The following is a 27,481-nucleotide window of genomic DNA, read 5'->3' as shown; positions in this document are numbered from 1 at the left end:
ATCGCCCATATGCTGGCGGAAAGTTTTCTTTGTGTATGACTAACATGCAAATACCAAACAAAGTTTGTCAAAAAAAAAAAAACAACTCAAACACACACACATATTTGCATTCCAATAAGGGCCCCCCACGGGAAAGCTCTACGTTTGCATTTATGGTATGGCTCTTATCGTGCGGGCGCGCACCTAAATGTCTATGTTGTTCTTTAACGCCATCTCTCCATCGCTTGCCAATTTTCCCGTGGTCCTTCGATTCTGTGTTCGGCCCCATCAAAATTCACACACTCTGGCCCCACGCTTGCCTTGTGGGGAAGGAACGATCTCTCTCTCTCTCTCTCTCTCTCTCTCTCTTTCTCTCTCTCTCTCTCTCTCTCTCTCTCTCTATCTCTCTCGCACTCACACACTCACAAGAAGCATGAAATCATCAATCGGGTGATGACAGTGCGAACAAATGGGCGATGAAAATGGCAACAACAAACAACAAAAAGAGTCATGAACAAACGAGACCACTTTTTTTAGTTGTTTAGTCCCTTGCGGTACGTCCCCGAGTCCCGTCCTGTGTGACGCGTTTCTCTCGTCGTCGTGGACAATTGGGCGGCCACATAGCTACAATGGGGGACCACAAAATTGGGTGAAAGCCCTAGTTGATATGTACCAGGCGTGCTACAGTGCTAGGTATAATATTGAAACTTTTGTAATAAATTGAACCAAAAACAGCTGACATGAAGAATAAAAATTGCATACTAAAAACATCATTTACTGCGCATATTATATTTAACGGAGTTGCTTTTGCAATTGAGATGTGCGAAACAAACCCTTACCGTGTCCATTCACTGTGGCTTGGAGGATTTGATTAAAATTACATCAATTAAATTATGCACCACCTACGCGGTCTTCAGGCTCCACTCGAGCTCGTATTCATTCCGTTTCGCATTTTAATGAATATCCAGGGCAGGAATACAGATACCGCCGTACCGTGCAACGCAATCACATTCTCGTACCAAACTGGACATCAGCGCGTCCGCGGCATTGGCACCACGATGGACTGCAGCAAACAAAAGCACAAAATAAACTGTCGCACTCCAGCACCAAATTGGCCCACAGGTGAAAATCGCTCGATGTGGAGCGATAAAAGGTACGGGGTCCTTCTGGTGCCATTTACTCCAATCGTGTGTACCGGCGATCGTTTCCCCCGGTCTGGATGGGAAGCAAACACCCCCATGGGCCGGGCAGGGCGACAGTTGTTGGCTTAAGTGGCTTTGAAAACAGCGGCAATGAGAGATTCGAGAACAAGGGATGTAAATATTTATACAGTGTGTGTGTGTGGGTTCTTTTTTTTCGGTATCTGTTCTATCTGTATCTCTCGCTGTTTTGGCCAACACATCGATGCAAGCAATTTTATGTTTTTGTATGAGTTTGTTCATTTCTTTAAGGGGTGCTTTGCTGGGCTAACTGGCTTCGCGGGTGTTTTATTTTCATCGGTTTTGAGGATAATTTTTTTTTTTGATTCACCTGAACGGCAGTTCACCCCGTTGAGCAAGTAGTTTTTGGTGGTCGTATTAGTGCCGGCAGCGTAATCAGCCCCCGTCGTGTATTGCCTTACGTGACCCGATGGCTTTTCCCTGTGTTCACGTCGAAGTATAAATTGCGGTTGGAAGCTTCGTGTGCGCATTGGATACGGAGCAACAAACGGGCTTTCCGGGAGGGCCAGTTTGTGCGCTAGAGTGTCGCAGCTACATAAAACATAAACGCTCACAGGCACCTGCCGGTGCAGCCCGATAGCCACCGCGCTGAGCTTTGCTTTGGGAAGGGGCGAAGGACTGATTGCGGCAATGTTCTTTCGCTTAGTTCCCGTTCTGTTCACACAGAACCTGTGGTCCAATTTTTGCGAGGAAATACACGATGCCGTGCACGGCCCAAACCTTGCACGACATCGAACAGCTAAACTAACTTCATTAGTGAGCTAGAGTGTGTGTTGGGCAGTGTATGCCTGTTGAGGTTTTGCTGTGTCTCGTAAAAACAATGATTTCATTCTCATAATTCTCATTACCGCACCGGAATCCGGACCCAGCGCTCGTGCACTGTTTGGTGGTTTTTATCCTTTTTTATCTATTTTCTTTTCGTCCTTGGTGGTAAGTTGGATAAAACGGTGTATAAAAACTGTTTATTTTTGGCATGTGGACGAACGAATCGATACGGACGTTCAAGAAGTCGATATTTCCGTACTTCCGAAACCATTTGTTTCGATTACCATAAATAACTAACTTAGGGGCGTTCGACTAGTACCCAGTTGGTAATGTACAGCTTGAACAAAATGTCTTGAGCGAGAGGTAAAATTGACAGAACTGGACACGAACCCAGTTCTTAAGCACTGTTTTATCAACATGTACGAAAAATTCCTAAAAACATCTTCATTAAAAAGCCCAAGGTTTCAGAAATATCTGGCCAAAATGCGAAAACATTTGTGTTTAATGTTGAAACTCAAAATTCAATTGTTTAAATCAACACAAAGTTGCATATTGGCACCTAGAGTTTTTCGCGAAGATCTGCAAACCGCTTAATTTAATGTGCTTTATGCCTTTTACTAGCAGTTGTCTTGAGATTTTTTCGTTATTCTAATTCCTGATAAGCAGCAAACTGACAAAATTAGACACAAAAATCTTCTTTTTTTTGTTAATCTTTGCATTGACTTAGTGCCAAAACTTCATCTCAGTTTCGGCCTATGATGGCTCCTCTGTTCATGTGGATGACCTAAACTAACGTGCACAGACGTCTGGTGTTATTCTCATGACGTGACCAGCTCAGCGGAACCTGAGTGGAACGGCAAGCAATTGGGATTGTTGCGGCTTTACCAATGTCCTTAAGCACGAGTTAAAACATTGTTATGGAATGGATAGTGTCCTTGTCCCCGAGGCATATGCAAGTACCGAAACTGGGTTTTTCTGTAGAATTCCGAAATAAAGCCCGTAGAAACTTGTTTGTTTTATGAACATATTTTCGCATATTGTTGAATACGTATGCTAGGTCGTCAAAATATCACTAATCCAATAATTGAGGCAAATGGGTTCCTATAAAAAAAAACAGAGAAACTACCTTTAACAAGCTTCTGTGTGCTCATCTTCCCTTAAATTATAAGCACGATAGAGCGTCACATAACTTACAACTTAGTTTGTCGCATTATTAAGCGTTTCAACCTATGAAAACCTCGAAAAATGTGACCTTTAAGCAGATCCTCCAGATAGCCTTGCGGTTTGCATTATGAAGTGATGTTTGGAAACAAAAAAAAAAGTATCACAAAGAAACACATAAACCCAAACCGCACCTTTTTCTTGGTTGTCTAGGGGTTTTTAGATTGAGTTCTGGTCATTTCATCACACAACCCAATAGCAAGCACACACACACACACATTCAGCAGTACATTACAGCGGCTGTTGCGGTTGCCGCACCGGAGTGAAAAAGTTTCCCTCTAATCTCTTCGGGACTGGAGCGGAAAAACGGTTCCGAAACCCCCCGCGAACCCCATCGTCCACCGAACGGAAAGGTGGTTTGATTGGATTCTAATTTAAACTTTTCCCTGCATACCTTTCCGTGGATAGGTAAAACAGGTCGCATTTTGCGTTAACTGGAAGAACAGCAACCGCGTGGCTTGCCTGCGTTAGGGCATTACTTTTTATGATGCATTTTTGTTTTCCCCATACCACGAAAGTTTGGTGGCTTTGCGACGGAGGCAGCTTATACACTACCGATGACATTAGGCTGTCGTTCTTCGTCATCTTCTAACGTACGCACTTGGTGACCGCTGTTTCGGCCGAGTCGAACAAGAACGATGTGGTTTCGCGCAAAGGCCGGCCCAGCACCCAGTCACCCATCGCCATTTCGTTTGCCCTGCGTGCGGGTTTTCGTCGTTCCATTTTGATCGCAATTTTTCATTTGCTAACTTTATCTGCTTGAGGTCTACTGCCGTATTGGTTGCCCACCCTACCACCGGCAAGGATAAGGCAACGAAAATCAAATTAGGATCGACGATTTTTCATTCGCCAGTCTGTTGGATCGTCTGTTTTCCCTGTACCCCATCGTTTTCCCCCGGCCGGAAATGAAAGCTCATTGGATTGAGTTTTCTTGTTGCCCGCCGGTGTTATGCCAGCTCCAGAACGGCAAGTCAAAACAACAACAATAACGTAGTGCGATGGAGGGAAAAAAACGTAAAAAAACCATTCACCATGCCACGGTTTCACCGCCACACGTTCTTGCTCTGGTGCTGGTAGAAGTGTAGCTCCTTTTAAACGAAGTTAAACAGAGAAAGCGTTTCGCCTTCAGTTGACAGGAGAGAGAGCTTTCTGCGCTGCTTCCGAATACACTGATCGGTTTACCGATGATTGATGATTTACAGAGGCTTTACAAACTCGACTGGGGTGTAATAAAATTATTGAATATTGGTTTTTCGACTCCCCCCCCGGACTGCTGGCAATCTCCCACCCCCCGTTTTAGAGCCGCTGTTGTGACGCGGCTTGCACACCCAGAAGGCACTCATTTCCTCAAACATTCCCTGCGCCTCATTTCCATTACGGTACCCATTATTTATTTGATCCATTTGCTCTCCGTAATGGGCCATGATCATTACGGACTTTTCTTCGTAAATATTCGAACCCGGGTGGACATGATGGTCATAATCGCTGAAATTAAGAGGCGGAGTGCCAGACACTTACGCGTCCTTTTCAATCGGTCTAAAAACCAGTTCGCCGAGTGTTCGCCAAAAAATCGCACGATAAACATGAAATTGCAAAGTAATCAGCGTAAAATTTGCACAATATTCGCTGTTTTTTATCAGCTTTTCCGGGAGGATTTGGAGGGATGGAGGAGGATGTCTTTTATTTTTGTCTCTTTTTCTGATCATTTAACTTTAACTTGTGATAAAATAATGAAATTGTGCTTTAAAATGCTCTACAACCTACAGCACAGCTGAACCATCACAATACACTTTTGCCTGGCCACTCTTTGCAATTGATTTCAACACAAACAATACGATGCAAAGCCTAAGCTGGGACATTCTGTAATCAAACCATCATTTAAAAAAAAGGTGACATGCTTAATTAAACTTTTCCGGCCCAGTACCGGCATTACGGTACCGGCCAAAAGGTACCGCGTTTACTTCCGATTGAATGCACTAATTAACGCAAATTAATTCAATCGCCGGTCGTTTTTTGTTTTACCGAACGTACAACCATCCGGAAGTAACTCAAAAACGTCGGACAGCGGATGAGCAGTGTCCGACACGACCTTCTGATCTGCGCGTGCCACACAGATCATAGCAATTGGACGCGACGGTGAATAATTTCGTTCAACTTCACACCGGCCCGCCAACCATCGTCCATTCGACGAGTTGTAAAGACAGCTAATATTTGGGTCAATGTTAATTATTAGACACCATCACTAATCATTCGGGCCCGATCTTGTTCGTGGGATGGTGTATTGATTTCTCTGCGTCCGAAAAGGTGCAAACGGTACGCAATCAGCTTTACTTCAATTATCCAAACCCATCGCACCAGCCAGATGGGATTCTGAGGGTGGACGGACCATTTCAGGTCTCGGTGACGGAAAACCATCTACATCCATTTGCCAACAGCTGCACCAATACGGGTTGACGTTGGCAAACGGAAGTTATTTAATCATTCGGTAGGCACGCTGCCATTCGCATCGATTGCGATACGAATATCCGAGTTCGAGAAACAACCGTACGGGTGTTTGCGGTATTTGAAACTTTGAAAGCACGCGTATTTGCAAAACAATTTCCCAACTCGTTCCTGGTACCGATGGGCGGGAAACTAGGGCCCCGGAAACGGACTTAGGAACGTCAGTTCATATTCTGCAGCCCGATTACTTGCTGCTGGGAGTCACTAGCCATTGCAATGCAATGAGCTGAAAATGAGTACAATTTGTGGCACAAGAGGAGAACGATCGGCAGTTTTGGGAGAGTGGTTCATTTCAATTTACAATCCAATATATATATATGGCCCATACACCCAACCGCTCATTGATTCCCGTTTATCGATTTCCGGCAATTGCAAGTGCTGCATTCAAAGCTTCAAAATGCACAACGCAGAAAAGGAGTTATTCATCAAGCGGGGAACACTGTCATTAGCTGCAAATCAATTGCAATCGGAATCGGTTGGATTTATTATTAAAATTTCCAATTTCCTTCCCAGCGTCGAACCGTTCCACCAGCGTGTACGATCCACTGGATGGAGCCCTGTTCCTTTTACAGTGAACGCTGTGCGCCGTGAGATACGCAGAATGGGTTCAAAGGTGCGACAAAAGTGCAAAGGGTTATTCCATTTCTAATTGAAAACATAATCAATTTTCCAAAGATGGTTGATCTTATTTTCCTCCTCTCTCAGCACATTGCAAAGGAAAGGTTTTTGCTTCCAGTCTTACATTGCAAAAAAAAAAGGTATGATGGACTATGGCGCAAACAGAAGCTAAACGGATGAAGTTAGGGGTCGCAAGAATGCGGGCCTTGTCACGTGGGAAATGAGGCGAGAATTGAATTCGTTCCAATTAACCAAACGTACCAACCAATTCCCACATCGTTGATCTTCTTCTGCCCGCTCAGTTTATTCCTAACCGTTGATTAGACCGGTGCCAAAACATCCTTGCCCCAGGCAAACCGGTAGTGGGCGTGAAAAGTGATAGGTCTTCAGCGTCGGCCTAATCATTGCCTTACTTTGCTCACTGACTCGCTCACCCTTGACGCAGTACTATTGCCTGCTCGGTGAGAGATGATATGGCTCCCTCCCTTTGGTGTGTCTGTGTTCGCCTGTTTAGTTAATAAACGGTCTGAGAGATTTCGCTTGCTGAAAGCAAAACAAACGAACGAACACAACGAAAAAAAAAACCCAAAACCTCCCAGAGACACCTTCACACTTTCGCCGATGGAATACATTACTTCCGAATAATCCCCAACTAATTAGTGGCCGTATCCCTGGCAAGGATAATGGTACTCCCCGAAGTCTGCATTCCCATTCCGTTGCTTACAGGTGGGGTGAGGCGTCGTACACGAATCCCGCAAGACGTAAAAACAAATCAATAGACTTTATTGACCCTTCTGACGCGAACGCGCAACACAGGTTGAGCAGTCGTTTGTGGTAACCGTCCATTTTCGATTTCCTTTCGTTTGGGGGTTTTATGTGTTTTGTTGTTGTGTTTTTTTTTTTCCTTTTTATCCTTTCCACCCCACGTTGGGGTTTAGCAGCTCATGGTAACATGATCCTTGTAACACTTTTCCAAAACACTCCTGAAGTCGAATAGCCGAGGCTACATTTACGGGATGGATTTGGTACGGATTTATTTACAATTCGACCGCACCTTGTTTTTCCGCCAGTCGCAAGCGGGCTTGTGCCAGGGCGTTTTACAAAATTTGATATCGAGAAATGAGGCAGAATTAACATTTTTTTAAACAATTTTTACGATACACCACGATACAAAGTCTAACAATGACTAAAGTGAGAAAGTGTTGCACTAGTTTCATATTGGAAATGAACAAACTTTTTCAGAAAGTTACTAATAGTTACTTACAAATAAATGTCAAATTGAAAGGAAAATTTACCTGAAAATTCCAAAACCATTCTGCTTGGTTCACGATATGGACAACTGCTGAAACTCGAGTCGTCAGAGGACATTCCCGGTAGACGATGGAGCAGTAATAAAAAGTACAGGAATGTTTGCGGAAGCATGAAAAGTGTGCTGAGCATTGTACACGTGAGCGTTAAAGGATTTCTGGTGTTTGCTGGACGTTCGTCGGGAGTAGCCTTAATGCGAAAGCATACGACTCTATCCATTTCATTCAAAACCTGCAAAGCTATTATTGTTTCGATGTTGGTTTGTTTTGCTGAAACGTACGAACGTGTAGGAGTTTCTTTTGTCCGTATTCATCGCATTCTTCAGAGCATATTACTCCCACCATTCGTGGCTGGGTAGTTTATTTAACTGCCAGTATTGTATTTTTACCTTTGCTTTTGCAGCTCGCGCTGTTGTTCTTTCATATGGCGACAGAATATGGCCTGTGCGTTGCGGCAAAGTGCTGGCTAATAGAGATCCCGGACTTATTTTCTTTTACAATGTCGTTTTCGGGAAAACAATCAGAAAAGAGGGACCTCATTGCTGGGCAGCTAATAAGAATGAATGTTGTTTGTTTTGCGATTCTACACGTAAAAAGAAGGTTACATATTTAAAGCATGCCACTTATTACGCCATCTACCTGAACGAGGTGATAATTGTAGGAAAATACGTTCTACGTTCTATGACGCTTTTCCCGCCATTAACGCACCCCGAAGAAAGGAACGAACAGCCTGGTGACCGGGGCGTTAAGTGTTCATTATTTGTAAATGATTTGTGCAATGGACATGAATTTATTAGCAATGTTTTCACCGCTACAAGCACGCCGAGCTACTATTTCTACGAACAACTTAAATTGGACTTTCAAATTGAAATCGAATTATTCAGATTACCTCATCGTCGCCCTGGGAGAGGCGTCAAAAATATCGTTAACAACAAAACAAGCCTTTAGCTGGCGCTTCGAAAACTCAACGGATGCGCAAACACAACTTTTCCCTTTCCACCTGCACCAGCGCCCGCTTCCCAGCGCCACGGTTCGAGTGCCTATTTTCTACAAAACGATCATGAAAAACTTCCAATCAAAGCCCTCGAAATGCAGGCGAATGAAAAGCGCGTTCCTTTCACATCACGGACCCCCACCCGCTTAGTGCGAGTGAAAGAGCAAACCGCTAGGGCAAATTGAATAAATAATCTTTATGAGTTGAAAATTGAATTGTAGTAGAACAGTGCTGCGATGGGAAAGAGGAGCAGTGGAACTTCGCTGAAACGAAACGGGCCCAAACTGGCCAAAAGTTAAACTTTTTCGACACTTTCGCTATTATTCGCGTCCCAGCTAATGGGGCTTCACTGCATAAACGTTCGGGTAAAACGTGCCTCGACTAAAACTACGATAGAATATAAAAAAAAACCCACGGTTGGTATTCTTTTTGTGACCCTCTCGGCAGTAACAGTACCACAGCAGAAGGGTCTCTCGTTGTATTTCAGCGCACAATGCCACTAGCTGTGCTCCAAAGTACGCGAAAATGAAAATCTTCCCAGCAATGAAGGAAATCTGACCTACAGCACACACAAAAAGAGAGATATGCAAATATGACTGCTTCTGGTTGTTTTTTTTTTACCATTACAAAGCACGGAAGGAGTAAGTGTAAGTGTTAAATTGTAAAAGAAATTACTGTATGGAAAGTTGTACAAGGGACGATCAAAGAATCAGCACGTTGTCACGACTATCATGGGCAAACTAGCAATTTCCGTGAAGATGCACTTCAAGTGTTCTTGGGAAATTTGTTATAGACTTGTGTTATGAATTTTTAGAAGACAAATTACAAATGAGAAATTTAATAGAGAGAACAAACTACATTAGAATGCATAAATCAGCGATATACAGTGGAACCCTGAAACTTGAAGCTTTGATCCTTTAGCATAGTGATAAAGTGATAGAATGAAAATTTGAAGCTAATTCGGTTTTTCCAACATAATCAAAACAGCTTTACAATTACATGACATACCCTTTTACCAGTGCATGACGCACAGCCTAAACGTTAGCACCGGAATGACAAACACACGGTTCATTACCCAAATAAATTCGTTCGAAATGCAAAGAATCAGAGCGGAAAAAGCAGCACAAACAACAGAGCTACGCCCATTACTGCTCATTCAGTTGTCATAATCGTCGTCGAAACGTTAGAAAAGAAAAACAAATCCGACACCACACGTTTTACAGCTTTGACGCCTTCATCTTGATAGAGCACGTTAAGGGAAAAGTGATGCCCACTGCCTTCGAACGACAGTGTGACACATTCCTCACTACAGGCACACACACACACGCACGGCTAAGACCTCAGGCCATGCATGGTTGATCGGGGAACCATAAACATTTGTGGCAACACAGCAAACCACTGCCTAGCAGCATAACACAACCGTGTTAACAAGTGTTACAACAAACGGCACGATTGCTCATTATGGTTGAGTACCGGTAAGCCCACAATCGTGACAAACGGTTAAAACTGGAGAAAACGGAGATTTGCAACATGCACCGAAAGCGTAAAACGAAAATTAAACCAAAAAACACATCTGTGTGGCAACCGTCTGTGAAATTTGAACCGAACGGAAATGGAACACAGCATTGGAATGATGGAACTATTTAATGTTTGAATCATGTGAAAGACATTTATTTTTATTAAACTACAGAAGTCAACCTAAAACTCGCTTCAGAACAATTTGTTCTGCTCTCTGGTCAAGGGGTTTATGCTGAACTAAACGCAAATATGAGTTTGAACTCTTTTAATTTAATTAATAAAGGACTAACAAGGCGTATTGTTTATAGCATTGAATTGAATATAGTTTTAATGATTGCTGTCTAGTGAATGTTACTCCAAACATAATAAAATGACGTTAAATTGAAGCAGTAACCGAGAACATGATTAACTCAACACAAATAATCCATAAAACGCAACAAACAAACGGATATTATGCAACGAATGAATAAATAAAAAAGCCCTTCAAAGCTGGGGATCTAATTTGCTTTACGATGTAATAAGGCATAAAAATGATTAAATTATGCTAGATCAAATATTAGTGCCATAAAAATGTAATTACATTTTTCCGAATCACACAAAAAAAACTAAACAGAAATACCAACGAAGAAACACTAAAAGTTCATCAACCACCTGTGTGTTGCGATTTTTCCTCGTTGTGAGTGCGTTTCACTGTGTGTGTATGTGTGTGAGTGGGGGGGGGGGGGGTATGTGTGTACTTAAACCAAACAACTCCATCCGTTCGTGATGGTGGAAGTGCTTCACCGTTGTCATGCAAAGTTGCCGGGCGTAGCACGGAACCAAAACCGAAAGGATTTTCCTGACGTAAGTCGGCCCACTCTACCCATCACTACCGCAGAGACGGCAGGTGAAAGGGCAAGGGTGAGATGCTGGGCGTATAGAATGAGTCCATTTTCCTGTTGGTATAGCGTGTATGCTAAAAAAACCTCCAACGGTTTGGTTTGGTGAATGTGATTCAGCCACTCTCGAGCCAAGGGTTACCGAGATAGAGACACATGAGGTCAAACAGGACCAGGAATCAGTGGTTCATCGTGACATGGCATGACCACATCGCACACGAACCACCACACACACACACATTCACTCACAAACCACCAACGGGGATGGTAAAAGCGAGTTCTAAGAAGTATGGCTTTCATACCGGTGGTGGTGCCCATTTGCCCATCGTTACAACCTGGACACACTAATTTGGTTAGTAAGGTCCGCGTGGCACTACGGCGGCACCGTCTGGAGTGTCTGGGCGTGTGCAGGTGGGGTGAAGGGTGAATGTCTATCCACTTCCATCACGGTGACCGACTACACCCATCGAAAGTGGAAGCTCACTTCACAACAAAGTGGACACCTTTCCGCCTTTCCGCATGATTTATGACTGAAGCGTGCGTGACACAAACGGCCAATGGCGTGGAGACGCCATTTCGCTTTTTGACGTTCGTTGTTGGCCGGAAAGGTTTTTTGGGACACATTGGTGACCGTCGCACATGCGGACTTTTATACGCATTTTTCTTTCCCTGCGCAATGATAAATCGATCATCGTTGTGTTGGTGAAACGGTGGATTGATTATGTCCAGAACCCGGGGCTAGCACATTCCGGTCCGAATGGACGTGTTATCGGATCGGAAGGTCGTAACCGGTCGGAAACCCAAAGGGTAACTAGAGAACCGAAAGTCATCGAACAAACCAACGTGGTTGAAATTTTGAGACCTACTTCAAAACCATTCTTCGAGCGTCTGGGTATGTGTCAGGGGTGGTCGTCCTCGAGTGTCTCCAAGAACTCCCGCATCCATATCGACCCAACCCCTGTCCCCGGTCCCATGCACAGCCCGTTGCTGTTGTGGACTGTGGTTATTTTATTTCATTAGCAAGATCACCCCGATGCGGCCAGCTTAGACCAGTCGTGGTGACGCGCTTGGTGACTGTCCATGCATCTGCTTGGAGGTGGTGTCAACGTTAACACAAAACTTTGAAACCGCAGCGAGTCGCTTAAAGGGTTTGACTTTCTGCTTTCTTTCAAGCCGACGAGTTGTCAACCATCAACGATGACAACGAACGACACCAAAGGTAAGTCTCCGGTCCGTCAGGCTCTGGGACTCTGTCCTGGTGGCATCCTTCGTTGGCGGTTCTTCTATTTTCGAGCAGGTCCGTTTGCTGTGACGTTCGGTGTTGATTAGCTCGCCCTCCCCTATCTTGATGCCGCTTCATCTCCATCCGTACGTCGCCTACGCGTCGTGAAGATAAATGTTGAAATAAAGCAACTTCAAACAACCGGTGACATTTATTTACAACTCGCAATCGGACGCACATCGGACCAACGATCGGACGAACGGTGGAAAGCTTATCCGAACCGATGAATTGTCCTTTGCCCGTAGCTGTGCAGCGTAGGCCGAGAGGAAACCCGACGAGACACGGAACATCAGGCCATCGACCGTTCAACAAAATTCCCCAAAAAGGGACACATCGAGGCGACAATCCTTGACGAAGCAGATTGGCAATTGTTTTCCGCTTACGGTCCCGGCACGGTTTGCTTGGGACGCATCGACCATTTTCTCCGGTCTGGGATTTGATTGCAGATTTACGATAACGAAAATCTATCTCTGCCAAGCTGTTACGTTTCCGGCACACCATCCGAGTACCGAGTGTGTATCCGACCGTGGATACTTTACGAGGATGAATTCTGGGTGGCCGTTTTATGCTTCCATCCGCAACACCTTGAAAGGATCTGATAATGAAAATTTCGTCCAACTTTTCCCGACCCACCACCGGGCCCCCCTCCGGGAAGCCGTTCGAACATTCGGAAACAAACCTCCGCACAAACAAACGACGAAACAAGCGGGAAAAGTTTGAAACGCTTTTTAATGAGTCGGTGTTTGTCGATTTTCGTCCGTGCCTTCCGCTTGCCGATCCTTCCCTCATCCGGCCGTAACCACTAATAAAGCATTACCGAGAAATCGGGAAGAGCATAATCAAATAACTATCACAAGGCACAATCGGTCATCAGCGGTGTTTTGGGACGGGGTTTTCTGCGTTCGAAGAAAAAGCCCCACCAGAAGAAGCACCGGCCGAAGCATCATTCCCGAATTGAAAGATTCAATTAAAGCTTATGTTTTCGGTCGGGAACGTTTTAGAACCGTTGCGGCTGGTAAGGAGTTGGATGGGTGGGAAACATTTCTAGAAATGAAGCGAATCACTGACAAAGCCACCGGCAGTGAAAACAAATGCTTTTCCCCGAAATGGATGGATTGCGCAAGGATCGCTTTTTGATGTCGCAGAAACGCTCCATTATGGCGAAAGAAACACTCTGAAGAATGGAAACAATACCGTCATCAGCATTGGGATTTAAAATAGATGAAGATATTCCGGACGCACCTCGGCCATGATAAGGGCTAATTCTCGGGTTTGGAGTTTTTGCTGAGAATCCAACCAAAAAGAAACACCTCCGGAGGTCTATATTTCATGCGTCGGTCGCTTCAGTCGGTACCGACGTGCTGTCCCCCACTGGGTGACAGCGAATGAAAACACCTTTCCAGCAGTCGGTAAATTTCCTACGGTTGTAAATCTTCCGTGACATCTTCTCCGACATCGATCCGTCTTGTGTTGTGGGTCACGCGGGCCAGGCAGGGCCACACGAAGCGAAGCAACAATATTTCAACACCGAATTCTTCCTTACTCTACAATTAGCGAGCATGGCAAGCAAGACAGAATTACCATCGCTGTCTCTCTCTCTCTCTGTAGCGAATATTTCTTTTCTAGCGGGATCTCTGTGTTTTCTGGCTTTTTTTTGCTTTTCTTGGCACCTCGGTGCTACGGTGTACATTGGCCTGAAAGTGCCGCAGGTTTTCCTTTCAGTCACACGCAACATAGACTTTCGCGGGGTTAAAAGTGTCAGCCATCTCCACACAGCCACTTCACCAGCGTTGCACGGCGATGGTTGCAGAAAGTTTTCTTTGAAAAGTTTTTTTTATCCTCTCGTAGCGTCTCCCTTTTGCGTGTGAGCGTGTGTTTGATGTGAAGCTTGGTGCATTTGTGTGCCATTGCCACCGCTCACCGCTTAAAATGTAATATCTGACAGTGTACATTCGCGAAAGCAGCATATTTTTGACAACAAAAAAATAGAATTCCTTGCCTTAGGAATGATGGAGAAATTGTTCACATTCAGTGCACATGAAATGGCGAAAAATGTATCCACGCGTGCTACAAAATTCCCGCGATAGAATGATAGGAAAAGCGGGCCGCATTATTACACGTCACAAAGGAGATCCTTCCAAAATGGTGTATCATTAAATTTCCATTTAGCAAAAAAAAAAACGCATGAGAACAGTCTAATATTTCGCACGAGGAGTAAATTATGTAAAATCAAACGCGATTAAGCAGAAACTGAGATGCGGAAATGTTTCGTGCAAGTGCAAAAAACCCTCAACCCCCAGCAGTCCCATTGTAACGGAGCTTTAAACGGCCGCTCATTTACCGAAACTTCCTTCCCAATTGAGATCATTAAAGGGACGGGTTGAGAACGATTTATTGCTGTCATTTTTGTGCTGAGCGGTGCGATGTAACTGAGCGGCGTTTTATTTTATCTTCTGCAAAACAAAACGACCATTCCGTTCTGGTTGATGAAAATGCGAGCTGGACACCAACCAGCTCAACCGGCGGCAAATCTGAGCGGGCGCAAGGTTGGGAATACGTGTGTGCGTGTGGTGGCTGCTGTGTCATGGGCTCTTCACTAAATTAACCATTTGCATTGTAAATGGGGTTTCCTTTCCTTTACACCGAAGCAATTCAAATCGTTGTAAACCGCTCAAAAACAACTCGCTCATGAAGCCGGCTTTTGATGAACAGGAAAAAAAAAACAAAACAAAATGTTGCGGGTGGGCAAAAGTTAGCGAATCTATCCTTCCGGTAGCACGTTGCCTTCCTCTGGGCCCTGGGGGAACAATATCTTTCGGGCGCGGCGTTTATCCACAGCATCCCGCGCTACCAGGCGCTACACCGACAAGCAAGACATAAAATAATTCCATCACATGGTGAACTAACCATTAATTCTGACTACCCCATGACATTCGCACGCAAACACCCATAAAACGAGTTCCACCGTTGTGCGAATAATGTTCAACTGTTTTGTGCGATCTTTATTCAACTTCCGGTTGACCGTTTGGTGCGCATAATTACCACTAGCGGCATGGTAGGAAAAAAACACCTTAAAGCTTTTGTTGTACTTTTTTAGTATGTTAACTCCCCCAACGGTTACAAATTCGTGTAGAAGCGTTTTTTTTTAGGATTTTTAAATCGGAGCGGAGGATTTTTAAATCATTTCAACATAAATTCCGATAACATTGTCCCCATTTGCCAGACGAGTCACGCGATATCCTCCCTTTACGAACGAGTGTCTCATTGGCAATTTCATTTCCATACGAATTGTTTTAACCGTTCGAACGTATTTCGAATCGTTTCGATGAAACTACTTCCGGCTGATGTTTTGTTTTGTGGTCCCCACCCCCCCCAAACGAACCTGGACACGACAAAAGTACGTATTATAAAAGAACAGCATATGTCACACCATCCTGCAGCATACATGTGTTGCACAATTATCTTTCACTAGCTGCGTATCATACGGGAACGACCGGTACGGAGCGTAAAACCGGATGGAGCACCAATCGAAAACAAACTCCCTTGCACGTGAGTGGCTTTTCCGATGCAACAAAAACACCGACCCATTGACGCGATTGGACGCCACGTTTTACGAGATACCAGCCTTCGCTCTACCCGGGGCTCCGGTGCAATACAAAAGCGAACCAATTCAACCGTGAATGCCAGTGCCGGGTGCAGACCCGTCATCTTTCCGCGGGTCCTACACATCATCACCATCATCGTCATCACATTTCAGCTCCGTGCATTTGGCACTGTCGGAAGCAAATGGCGTCAGACCTCAGAGCGTTTGACAGCCAAATGCAGCTACGCTTCATTTGCTGATGGGCTGATTGACTTTCGTGTTTCGGTGTGCAACGGAGGCTCGGTCAGTCACAGGTGTAATAATGCGCATCGTCAAAGGTGGAAGGTACGATCTGGGCAGATCGGCACCGGTCGGTTCATTTATCTGTGTCAGCAGGCAATAATGTTACGTGGCGTATGCAATGCAACCATGCACCACAATCGCTTGTTACTTTTTGTCGTACAAAAAAGGCACACATGAAGTAGTTGTAAAATGGGTGTACCTTTCTGACTCCCATTCGGCTCTCCGTCCATCAGTAACGTTTGCATCACATCAAGGTGTATGTGCTTCATCAAATATGACCGACAATTTGTTGGAGCGCAAAAGAGATCTTAATTATTGTTGTAGACGATTGGTACCATTGGAATTGGCTGTTTAAACACGTTTTAATTAAAAGGCAGATGAACCGGTAGAATTATGCTAGAATTGGGAGAGTGATCTACCCAATTATCACACATTTCATTTGCAATTCCAAGCGGTTCCTTTTGTTCTGATATTTTTAAACAAAGTTTCCAGTAAGTGCGATTCCAATTTTTAATCAATCTGTTGCTAAAACAATTAAAATTATTTTCTATAGAAGAGGATGCACAATATACTCAGAAATGTGCAGACAAACAACGCTTTGTGACGGTTTTACTTCTTTCTCGGAAATAATGTAATCAAATCGTAATTGATTCTTCATGTTTTATGGCAGCAATTAGTGCTAAAGCAGTAATTGGTGTTGCTTTTATAGGACTGCACATAAACCAATGATTTTTCCACAAAATTTCTGGGACAAAAACACACAAATTGTGCAAACACACTGTTAAAATGTACCAGGAACCGTCTGGTGTGTCGGTAAAATGCAAAACAAAAGCTAAAATTGCAAACAAACCGAAAATATCGACAAACCGCTTACCCAATTAGTAACCCTCATCTAAGCATCGCAAGGGTGAACACCTTTTTTTCCGATCGTTGCCACAACCAGAAGGTGATTTTTCGTTCCTACTTGAAACCGGCCCTTACATCGCCCATTTTTTTTTGTTTTGTTTTTGGTTTGTCTTTTGTTTGCTGCTTTACCTATGTTACAGCTAAACACCAACCACTCAAAGTACGGCATAGGCAACCGGAACGTTTCCTTTCACCTTCAGAATTCGCCCTCGCCCGCCCGAACAGTGAACTTGTATTTTCCATTTCGAATCGGTTTCGCAGCCGTGGTGTGTACTGTTTTCCACCTCAACCCTGCCAAACAAAGCAAGCTCGAGTGGTGCTTCGGATTTATTTACCTTCCCACCACTTGCCCAGGTATTAGACCGCACCCCACACTCAGGATTCCATAGCGCTTTGGAGCCGTTTCGAGAGGATAAACGAAGTTTTGAGGCAAACTTAATTTAGCGAATCGTGTGGCGAAAGCATTGCTTCCGAAGGGCGCACAGTTTTCTTCCACTTTGCGCAAAAAGTAAGTCAAACATAAAGCACCGAACATAAAACAATCAAATGTTCGCCGAAGCCCGGGTGCCGGATGAAGTCGGCTCCGTACTTGGACCACTTGGTGTACGATTGTGAATCATTTAAAATCGATCCGTTGCTGGGGCACCGGTTCAAACATTCGACACTGAGGCTGATTTGCCGGCGTTTCGGCATGACGATTGTCAACCATCATGCTTGTTAGCGAACGATAAAATCAAGCGAGAGCGTAAAACAAAACAAGAAATTCGAAAACTAAACGATAACTTAAACACAACTGTTTCGTTCTAGAGTTCTTGCCGCTGTTTACCTTTCCAATTGATTTGCCGAGATGGAACATGACCGGTGTCGTACCCGGTTTGGCACCCAGCTGGAGATTTCAGGGACCGGCAATGGTGGGATTTGAAACGGGCAACCCAATCGGGGGTTCTCACCATTCCGTCAACTGTCGCCAACCTACTGGAAAAGCTCGTTAACGATTTTTCCGAACCACGGACGGTCCGGTTTGAGTCTCTCCGACAAACATGGCGAATGTCAACTGCGGGCCGCATGATGTAATGGTCCTTCGTCAAAACCCGGTTGTATTCACACAGCTCTTCGCAGGCAACGGTTGGTTTCGGGTTGTCATTTGCAGCACTGGAAAATTAACAAACATTTCTTGTTTGTGCCTTTCATTTCCACCGATACTACTTATACCGAACTAAGGACTAAGGTCAAACGAAAGCATTGAATGGACGCGCATTGAACTGTCCTCGAGCTCCATCCAAACCCGCACACAATCGAACAGCGCGAACTGTTTCGCCACCGGTAAATCACCGGGTCCGTCCCGACACAGTTACCAGACAAAAGTGACATTCCACAAAATTACATCCACTCCATCAGCATCATCGCCACCGGATCGCCAACCAGTCATCGATTGGGGTCCTTCAGTGCTCAATGAGAGATGAAAAGCTTCCAAACGGGACGACACGGGTACGCCACAGCCGCCTCAAGTCCTTTTTTGATGATTTTGTATTTTCTTTTTTCTCACTGACTCGCTGACGGCTCGATGACAAGTAGTGGTCCATGTTTTAGCGAAAACCGCTTTGGGAACCGCATCGACCCCGAGGTTGGGCGGTTGTGATGGCTACAAAAACACTTTTCACCCACCGCGACGGAAGTGTTCAAAATCAATGACGAGCATCGTCACAGCGTGACACACCTGTCACCTTCATCATTTTTATCATCGGTGGTGGATTATGCTTGACATTATTCTTGTTTTTATTGTCGCTCCGACTGAACCATTCATTTCCACCCAGCAGAATACAAACCTGCCGGCGGAAGTGATATAATTAGGGGCGACGATGTAAGGTTTGGCACAACGTTGGGGTTGGGAAATTAGGGGTTGATTAAAGTGTAATTACGGCTAAACGGCAAAATTTGGTTTTCCTCCAGCGCTGCGCGGAGGGCGAGGCAATAAACACGATTATCGATAGGCTGACAGTGTGGGCGGGTGTGTGCACAAATGAACCATAAAAACATGCCTCATAGTTTCGGTTTTATCACTCATCAGAGCGGCATTTTGTTTAATTGCTTATCACACCAGGTTAGTGGACGCGAATGGATGTGCACAGAAAGAGTTCAGAATTGTAGGTCATTTTTACCCCATGTCACGTTGTTGATTGAAGATTTACCAGCATAATGACATTTTTAATACGAATGAATTGATTATAGAAACTGTTCCGCTAGTTACCCACACTTTTGATGCATGTATGTGAATGTTCGTATATAAAAGATAAAAAATTTAAAATAATTAAAGGATTTCTCAGGTCTCAAATTCGGTTGAGAATAAGGCAAAGAGCCGTTACAATTAAATTAATAAACAAATAGAAGATAAGACGTAAAAATGAACAGACTAAAGAAAGTGAAAAAATTAAACGGTTTACTAACTTTTTTATCGAACTTTAGACGTATGTATATCCAAAGAAAAACAAGTTGTGCTGTACTGCTATTCAACAAAATTCCTTAAAGTTTTAATACATAAACGCATACAATATGCACTTTAAACAATTATTCACTCGCTCGGAAATCAGTCACACAATAACGTTTCCCCCTACATTGATATCGTGCAAGTACAGCTCTATTTGATCGAAGTTTGCCTTATTTATTACCACTTATTAACATCCTCTCCCATGCTCTTACCGTCCCCTCTCGCTGATTGCAACGGTAAATTAACGCGTAAAACTTCCACGAACTTCGCATCGAAACGTGGGACGGAGGAAATCGACGGGAACGGTCGTGCAGTGCAGTCATGAACCATGGAGCAGCAGCACATTAATCTGCTTGATTCGATTAAAACTTTGCGGATAATTTTCACAGCGAAATAAAAAAAAACGCACACATTTCCACCGAGGAAGTACCGGTCGTACTGGTGGTTTTATTCTGAGCGATTTTATCGTTTAGGGACGATTATGCAATCTGTGAGTAATGAATGCATAATGAGAAGAGTTTACGATAGTACAGTTCGTAGTAGTATTGAGAGTACAAGAAAGTATGCAACAGGGATTTCGTCAAAATTTGAGGACTTTTTGAGAAATCCTAAAACCATTTCTAAGTTTTTATGGAAAATTGGTAATTCTATACCAAAACAATTTTTTGTCTTTAGAGTCCAAGAACGAATAGTACCAAATTACTAAACTAAAATGCAGCGTAATGCACTACTGCTTCCATCGAAACTGGTGATAGGTGAATCAGGTCAATTCTGGAATTGAAGGGAGATGAGTTTGAAATTACAAAATATTTTTTGTTCGCCATATCTGATCGAACAATGACCGTGCCGGAATATTATAAACTCTTGTCTATTAGCATATTCTTTTAATTTTTTCCCAACCAATTAGCTGTGTTCGATATCTTTTCGAAATGATGATACGATCACTCAGCGTAGGTATTTAATAACTATTTGCGAGTATATCACTTTAGTGTCGGATGAGTTGCCTCACCGGATCTGGCGTATGTTGTCTAACTTGAAGGACTTTGATGTAATGTTTCAAAAATAATTCCAAAAAGAAAAAGCATCCCATCCGAATCCAGTAGCAATGGTAGACAGTTTACAATCTTCCCATTATCGACACCCCAACGCGCGAAGATAATAAATCATTATTAAAATGCAACAGTGCTTCGCTTCGCTACACGAGACTCTTCACAACCCACATGATCGAGCATCGCTGCTGCAGGTGAATGCTTTTACCGTAATCGATAAATCTTCAGATGTAATCAAAGCGAATCGCAACAGCGGTAAGACAGCCGAAGACTTACCCGCTGAAGTAATCGAACGCAGAGCAGATCAGTGGACCAGATGAATGGAAAAGGAAATGAACAAAATCTAGAGCCCATCAATGCAACGGCAACCGCGACCATTTGTGATGGCAGTGGCAACGCGGCCCGCAGCGGGGAAAACTTTATGGAACCATTTACGAACGGCCTACGAAATGGCTGTGAAGAACGCATTTGAACGCGTACGGGTGACGAAACAGTGCATTACCACCGCCAGCAGTCGAGTCAGTCGGTCAATCAAAGTGCGTCTCTCGACGGTCCGGGGCATTGATTGGACACATTATCACTTGCCGCTGTACGCCCATCTTGGAACACGTTCGTAGACATCTGCCACGAGCGAACCAAGCGCATAACACATTAAGCACCGGGTGGTGGTAAAAGTGGAGCGATCGGTACTTTCATGATTACTATTTTATTTTTCTTTATTACATTTAACGATTTGCCGATCCGTGTTCGTGCATTTCACTTTCCTTCGGTACAGCGGGTGATCGATAAAGGGTTTCCAGATGTTTTCCAGAAAACCATACAGGAAGGCGTGAGATTAAATTGCAGGAGCATTTTTTTTCGCTCCGACCAATTTGGGAATCCGACAATCAGCGGAAACATGAGCAACTCTTTAAGCGAGAAAAATCACAACACAAAAGCTAAGCACACAAGCTTGTTGATGAAGAATTTACACCTTCGACTACAATCGGGTTTTGAAAGCAAGGAGAGTAGAGAAAACAAAAACTAAATGAACAACAACCTCGATACCGGAAGGATGCGAAACATCCAGCAACAGCTTTTATCGTGAAAATGCCAGTTTGAATATTTAATCGCCTACTCCGGTCCGGAGTGAAATGCCCAGGCCAAAGAGTGGTGACACCGGGAAAGGATATCAACCAACCAACCTCCAGGAAGTCTCGAAAAGCAAAGGTGTGTGTGCGCAAAACAATAGGAAAAGTTGTAGAGAGGCGAAAAAAAAGGGAAAAATGCCCTAGTGCTAACGGGCAACAAAAGGGCTAGGATAAAAAAGAGAAAGCATCATAAAGCAATGCTTACGGGACGATAAAATCTAGCGTCGCTAAATTGAAGCGGGATGCGGACCCCGGGGATGGGTGGTAGCACCATATAAGAACTCCCACACCCGGTAACGAAAATGGATAACAACTTCCGGACGCAAAGGCCTCGGCATTCGAGGAAAATCTGCTCTTGTTGCACGCAATAGCAAGGGCACGAAACAAAACAAAACAAAAAAAAACAGATTGCTTCCGGCGGGCAGGACAAAAATGATAATAAAAAAAGTACGGAAATTCCTTCCCCAATCTATGCAGAAGCGTTCGACCCCGACGAGATAACGATTTCGAAAACGATTGCTGCTGATCGTAGATTTATGCATTAATGAGACTGATAAAGTATGAATGAGGACGCCAAGCATTTGCCAGCTTCATGCGAGACCGTGGGGGTTGATGCGACTTCCGCATTGGCTACTCGCGCATGATCCCGAATCGATCGGAACGGAGCGTTCAATAATAATTGCCGTTGAGTTCGGGAGTGGCAGAGTGTTTCTATTTCTCCGGGGAGATTTTTTTGTTGTTTGGGTGGGGGGTAGAAGGATGAACGAAACACAATGGACTGGAATACTTGCGCCTTCGTTTTCTAACCAGCTCCAGCCTTGATGATGCCAGTGGTTAAGCCATTGATGAGAACGATGATGGTGTTTCGCTCGAGTAAAACTTTTGCCCGATTAAACACAACGGCTTGCGTCAGGTTTCCTCCACTTGACCATAGCCCAAGGAAAACATGAAAGTAAAAAAAAAACCACACATACACTCTCACACTCACACGCACGCAGAAAACAGATCCTCAACGTTGCAACAATAGTACACGGAACTTCGAACGGAACGGGAAGCAGCTTTTCCTTTTATACGCCTGTTTTATTTCACTCGGGTCAGTATTATCGGTTACTGATATATCAAGCGACCCCGACGCTTCTTCCGGCCCTGGAATGTTGAGCATTATATATTCTTGGGCAGAGTTTCTCAAGCAAAACTTGAGTAAAATTGATTGCCATTTATTCACGCTCCAGTTACCCGAAAGGCGAAGCAAAGAGACAAGGGGTAACACTTTGTGGGATAAGGTCGTACGTGAGCTGAGAGGTCATCGGTGGCAAGTGAATGATTTAGTTGCTTCGGGAAGAGTTTTATCGGAAGGTTTTTCCTACGGCCATCTTTATCTATTCAAACGGGCTGTTTGAAACTTTTCTCGTTTATCGCGTAATATGACTTTTGTCCCTCCCCCCCGGAACTGAACTCTGTCGAAGCGATCGGAACCGATTGTTTCGCATTGTGGGTGATGGACAGCGTTTGGGCGAAAGATTTTATCGGACGATACTTTGGACGGTGTCCCACAGTGATTGAGGTTCCGATGTGAACGATTATCCGGAAGAAGTATTGCATTTTGTCGCAACGTACATTATGCGTTTTGAGCATAAGTTTTTCAAATAATCTAAAGAAGTGAAGTTGAAAAACAAAATTAAAAGTTGGAAAAACCACATCAAAGCTGCCTTAAAATAGCAGAATATATTTTTGCAAAACAAAGGAAACAATAAGTTTCAAATGATGATTAAATCACTCAACGCACAGCAGTGCTGTTATGCAAAACCACAGACTGCTTGCAATTCGTTTCACCAAACGAAACACTGAAAAACGGGTCCATCCCCATCAAACGCCGCCTATTGCCACCGTTACAACCGTTTGTTCCTTGCCCATCTTCTTCCCCATCACTATTAGACATCGAAAGCTTTTAAATGAATATAAATTACGTTGGAAACGGTTCCCTCTTCTCCAACTACACCTCGTGCGGCTCGTGCTTCCGGGATAAGGTGCAATTTTTCCTCCATTTTTGATTCATGGGTAATTTTCGGCCAAAGTTCGATTTCCTTCACCGCACGTCTGCTGCGGGTGTGTGTTTGTGTGTGAACCGAGCACTCTCGCACGGCGTAGGAGATGCGAAGGCAGGTTCTAGAACAAATCACAGCTATTTATGGGTGTCTAGAGGAAGAGCGTGTTTTTATTGCGTCAGTAAGCTGCAGAAAATAAACGTTCGTATTGGATGGAAGGGAAACCCATTTTTGATTGTTTATAAATGGATGGAAGTGTTCGTTAAGCGTTAAATTTAAAGCTAAAGAGATAAAGAGCTTAAATGCACCGACTATCTCGACTGTGAACCGAAAATCCGGTATCTTAAAATCTTAAAGATTTAACAGTTATCTTCCATTTTCTTCTTATGAAATAGCATAATACAGATTCTAGTTTTGTTCTACTTTCCTTTAAACGCAGACCGACCTTAGCCGCTTGGATAGCGATTAATCAAACTTATATCACAAGTTAATTGAAAATAGTTTTATCATCCTATCATCATCTCTCAAAGTCTCTCGCATCCTGCTTGCCCGTTAAACATTATTTTTATTTAAAAAAAAAGCACGACCACGATTCGGATCAAACAACCGGCCCGTATCGAACTAATTGAATGAAAAAATTGGAATTTCTTCTTCCTTCCCAGCCACCGACGCCACGTAACATTTTGACCCACCGTCCCTTTCGGACAAGGAATTATTGTGCAGGAGCGAACAAAACGAAAAGAAACTGTGCGGGTCTCTTCGCCCTACACGCCTTGCATCATAGCCGAACGTTCCTTCACCGAAGCGAAGGAAAAGCACTGAGCAAATCAAAGTAGCGTACCACCAAACCCGGCACACACTGGAAGAACCCGGAGCACACACATAAAGTAACATAAAATAGATAAAAAATCGAGCGTACCGAATGGTCCGAATGCCCGAAAGGGAAAATTAATAGTCGAAGGTGGTCCCACCCAATGCTTGGCCCGCTGCCCCGGACAAGCAGCGAACCAGTCCATAAAAGCATAAAATCAAGGCGAAGCTTCGAGACGCTGGAATACAACAACAACAACAACAACAAAACGAAATCCCAACAACCACGTGAACATATATTGAGCGAATGTACTCACCCGGACGAATTGAGACTTTTCCTCGTTTCCTTGCCACGCTCCAGGGCACCGCCCGTGCTGCCACCATTGCTGCTGCTTGAGATGATCAATTCCGATTGCTTTGCCATCGCCGCCGTTGCCACACCTGGCCCGGCTCCCGGCGACCCATTTGAAGGATCATTTCCGGTTCGAATTAACGCACCGACGCCGTTCGACTGCTGATGTTGATGCGACCGGTGCTGATGGTCGGACGAGGTGGACGATGAGGATAGCTGGTGCTGATGTTGGTGATGCTGCTGTTGGTGGTGCACGTGTTGATGAAGTTGGTTGTTGGCGCTGTTTTTTAGATTGTTTTGATGAAGTTTGCTCTTCGCGTGCTGATGTTGCTGCGAATGATGCTGGTGCTGCTGCTGCTCGTCCCCATTGCTCGGGTGGTGTGCATAATGTTGGCTGCTAATGTTGTTATTGTTGTTGATATGCGTGCTAAGCACACCGTTTGGGATGATGGGACTGGTGTTGCTGTTACCCTGATGGTTGTGGGGGCTTGTGGGTGACGTCGGACCGCTATGCTTGCCATTCGTAACACCGCCATTCGCACCGATATGATTGTTGTTGAGTTGATTTAGCTTCTGCTGCTGGCGAAGTAGCTGCTGTTGGGACTGTTGTGAAGCCTGCGTTGATGGTGGTGGCGTTTGATGATGCTGCTGCTGCTGCTGCTGCTGCTGCTGCTGCTGCTGATGTGCATCTTTCTTCTGCTGTTGCTGCTGATCGGACCGTTGCAGGATGAACTGTACGTCACTCGAATATTCGCCCCATTTCATAAGGATCTTGAGCGGGTTCTCATGCGGTGCCAGCAGACGCTCGTTATTGCGCCACCGTTCGATAAGCGTAAAGCGTCCCGTTTTGCCGGTGGCGTGCGCCAATGCAAACACGACATCCTGGGGAGAATATATAAAAATCCTTATCAGTTTAAATCGTATGTTTATGACATGTTCAATTTACGTTTTCACAAAAAAAAACCTAAAATATTTCTATGCCATTGAAAAACTTATATCCTCTTCCACTGAGCGATCCAGATGTCAATGCAGGGTTTTCGAATTCTAGGGGCAAAGTTGGAACCATTTTTGGATTCTGTTGTAATTCATCTGATACCATGTCCAATTAATTTGACAGTTGAGAATGATCCTCATTTATTGAAAAGAATTTCAAAGAATGCTGGGCCAGCAATCGGTCCAATTTATGCTCGCAGGTCGAATATTCTGAAGCTGTAGCACACATATTTACATTAGTTCATACACTCGCTATATGTGCAGGTTAAACTACAATGTGTCGAGGTAAATCTGGAATCTTTCCCACTTTCAGGAGCTTTGGAAGCTGAAATCAATTCTTTTCAAGAAAACCTCAATATACACACTTTTAAAGCTTTCAGAGCAAGGGTTGCTTTGAGCAAACTAGATTTTTGTTAGTTAAAAAGAGCAAAATAGATTTTATATGCAAGAAGATCCAAAAAGTGAGAAGAATTCAATATCTGCCACCAAAAATTCTTGTTAAATTTGAATAGAACCAAGAAATGGTCAACTTTATCACTACAATCCGAAAACCCTTCTGGAAACAAACTCTTAACATGACTATAATGCTTGTACAATATGGCACAGCTGTTTCTGGTTTTATTCACTTAATTAGGATTTTTGTTAGGTATAAACACCACAAAAATTTACAAACCTAAAATTTGTTTCAAATTATTAATGTTTTATGTAATTCAAATGTTCTGTTGTGTAAAAACATATTAATTCCTATTTATCCAACATTTGCAAGGAGTGGTAAGGAATTCCAACCATCGTAGCGAATACATAAAATAAAATCTGTATAACCTTCGCAAAATCTTCTGCTTACGCATAGAAAGTGAGGCACAAAACAAAAGACGCTCAATTTCGTCTTCGAATGCTAAATGATGGTTCCAACTGGAATTATGACTCGTGATGTGTGACACGTGATTCGTTCCATTATGACATTTTTCTCCAGGCAAAACGAACCAACCGCCGCACCCATCACATCCTTCAGCGTTCACACTTCGCCAGACGATTGTCGTGAAGCGATTTTTTCCCCGAGACACGAACGAAACGCAACCGTATGCCGTATTGTCAGCATCCAGAACAAGTCGATCCAGGATAGTCCCCCGCGTTCCACTAGGTATAGCATTAAGGGGTGGAAAAGGGGGAGCGGGCACAGAACACGTTATCATGCGCAACCCATTTTCATTTCCTACGGCACCACAGCAAACCAGAACGACGTTGTGTGGGATCACGATTATTATTGCTTTTTTTTCTCTCGTCCTTCGTCTCGGCTGCCTGTGGTTTGTTTCTCTACACCGGGACGCATCATTTACAAAGCTAAAGCTCATGAAGCTGGAGGCCCATTATGGGCGTGGGAAGTGGGAAAAAATTGCTGCAGCAAACGAAAACAAAAATGGAAACGTTTCATATGCTTCGCCTCACACGCCGGCTTTTACCGATGCTTGTAGCTGCGATTGGAAACTCACCAGAACACCATGGTGCTGCCGTACACACAAGCCGGCCAGAAAACGGTGCAG

The 27,481-nt window shown here is 44.1% G+C and overlaps 1 protein-coding gene across 1 annotated transcript in view; it reads right to left on the bottom strand.

The window, feature by feature from the left end:
• The window catches only part of LOC128309514 (transcription factor mef2A), a 92,248-nt gene that overhangs the window by 21,721 nt on the left and 43,046 nt on the right, over window positions 1-27,481 (bottom strand). The window contains exon 3 of the mRNA XM_053045921.1: window positions 24,913-25,829. Coding sequence (XP_052901881.1) covers window positions 24,913-25,829 — 917 coding nt within the window. The remainder of the gene's footprint in view (window positions 1-24,912; window positions 25,830-27,481) is intronic.

The sequence above is a fragment of the Anopheles moucheti genome, chromosome 2 (assembly GCF_943734755.1).
Source record: "Anopheles moucheti chromosome 2, idAnoMoucSN_F20_07, whole genome shotgun sequence".
In the NCBI taxonomy this organism is placed as follows: Eukaryota; Metazoa; Arthropoda; class Insecta; order Diptera; family Culicidae; genus Anopheles; species Anopheles moucheti.
Note: the sequence above shows the minus strand (reverse complement) of the source record. Positions and strands in the feature narration are given on the sequence as shown.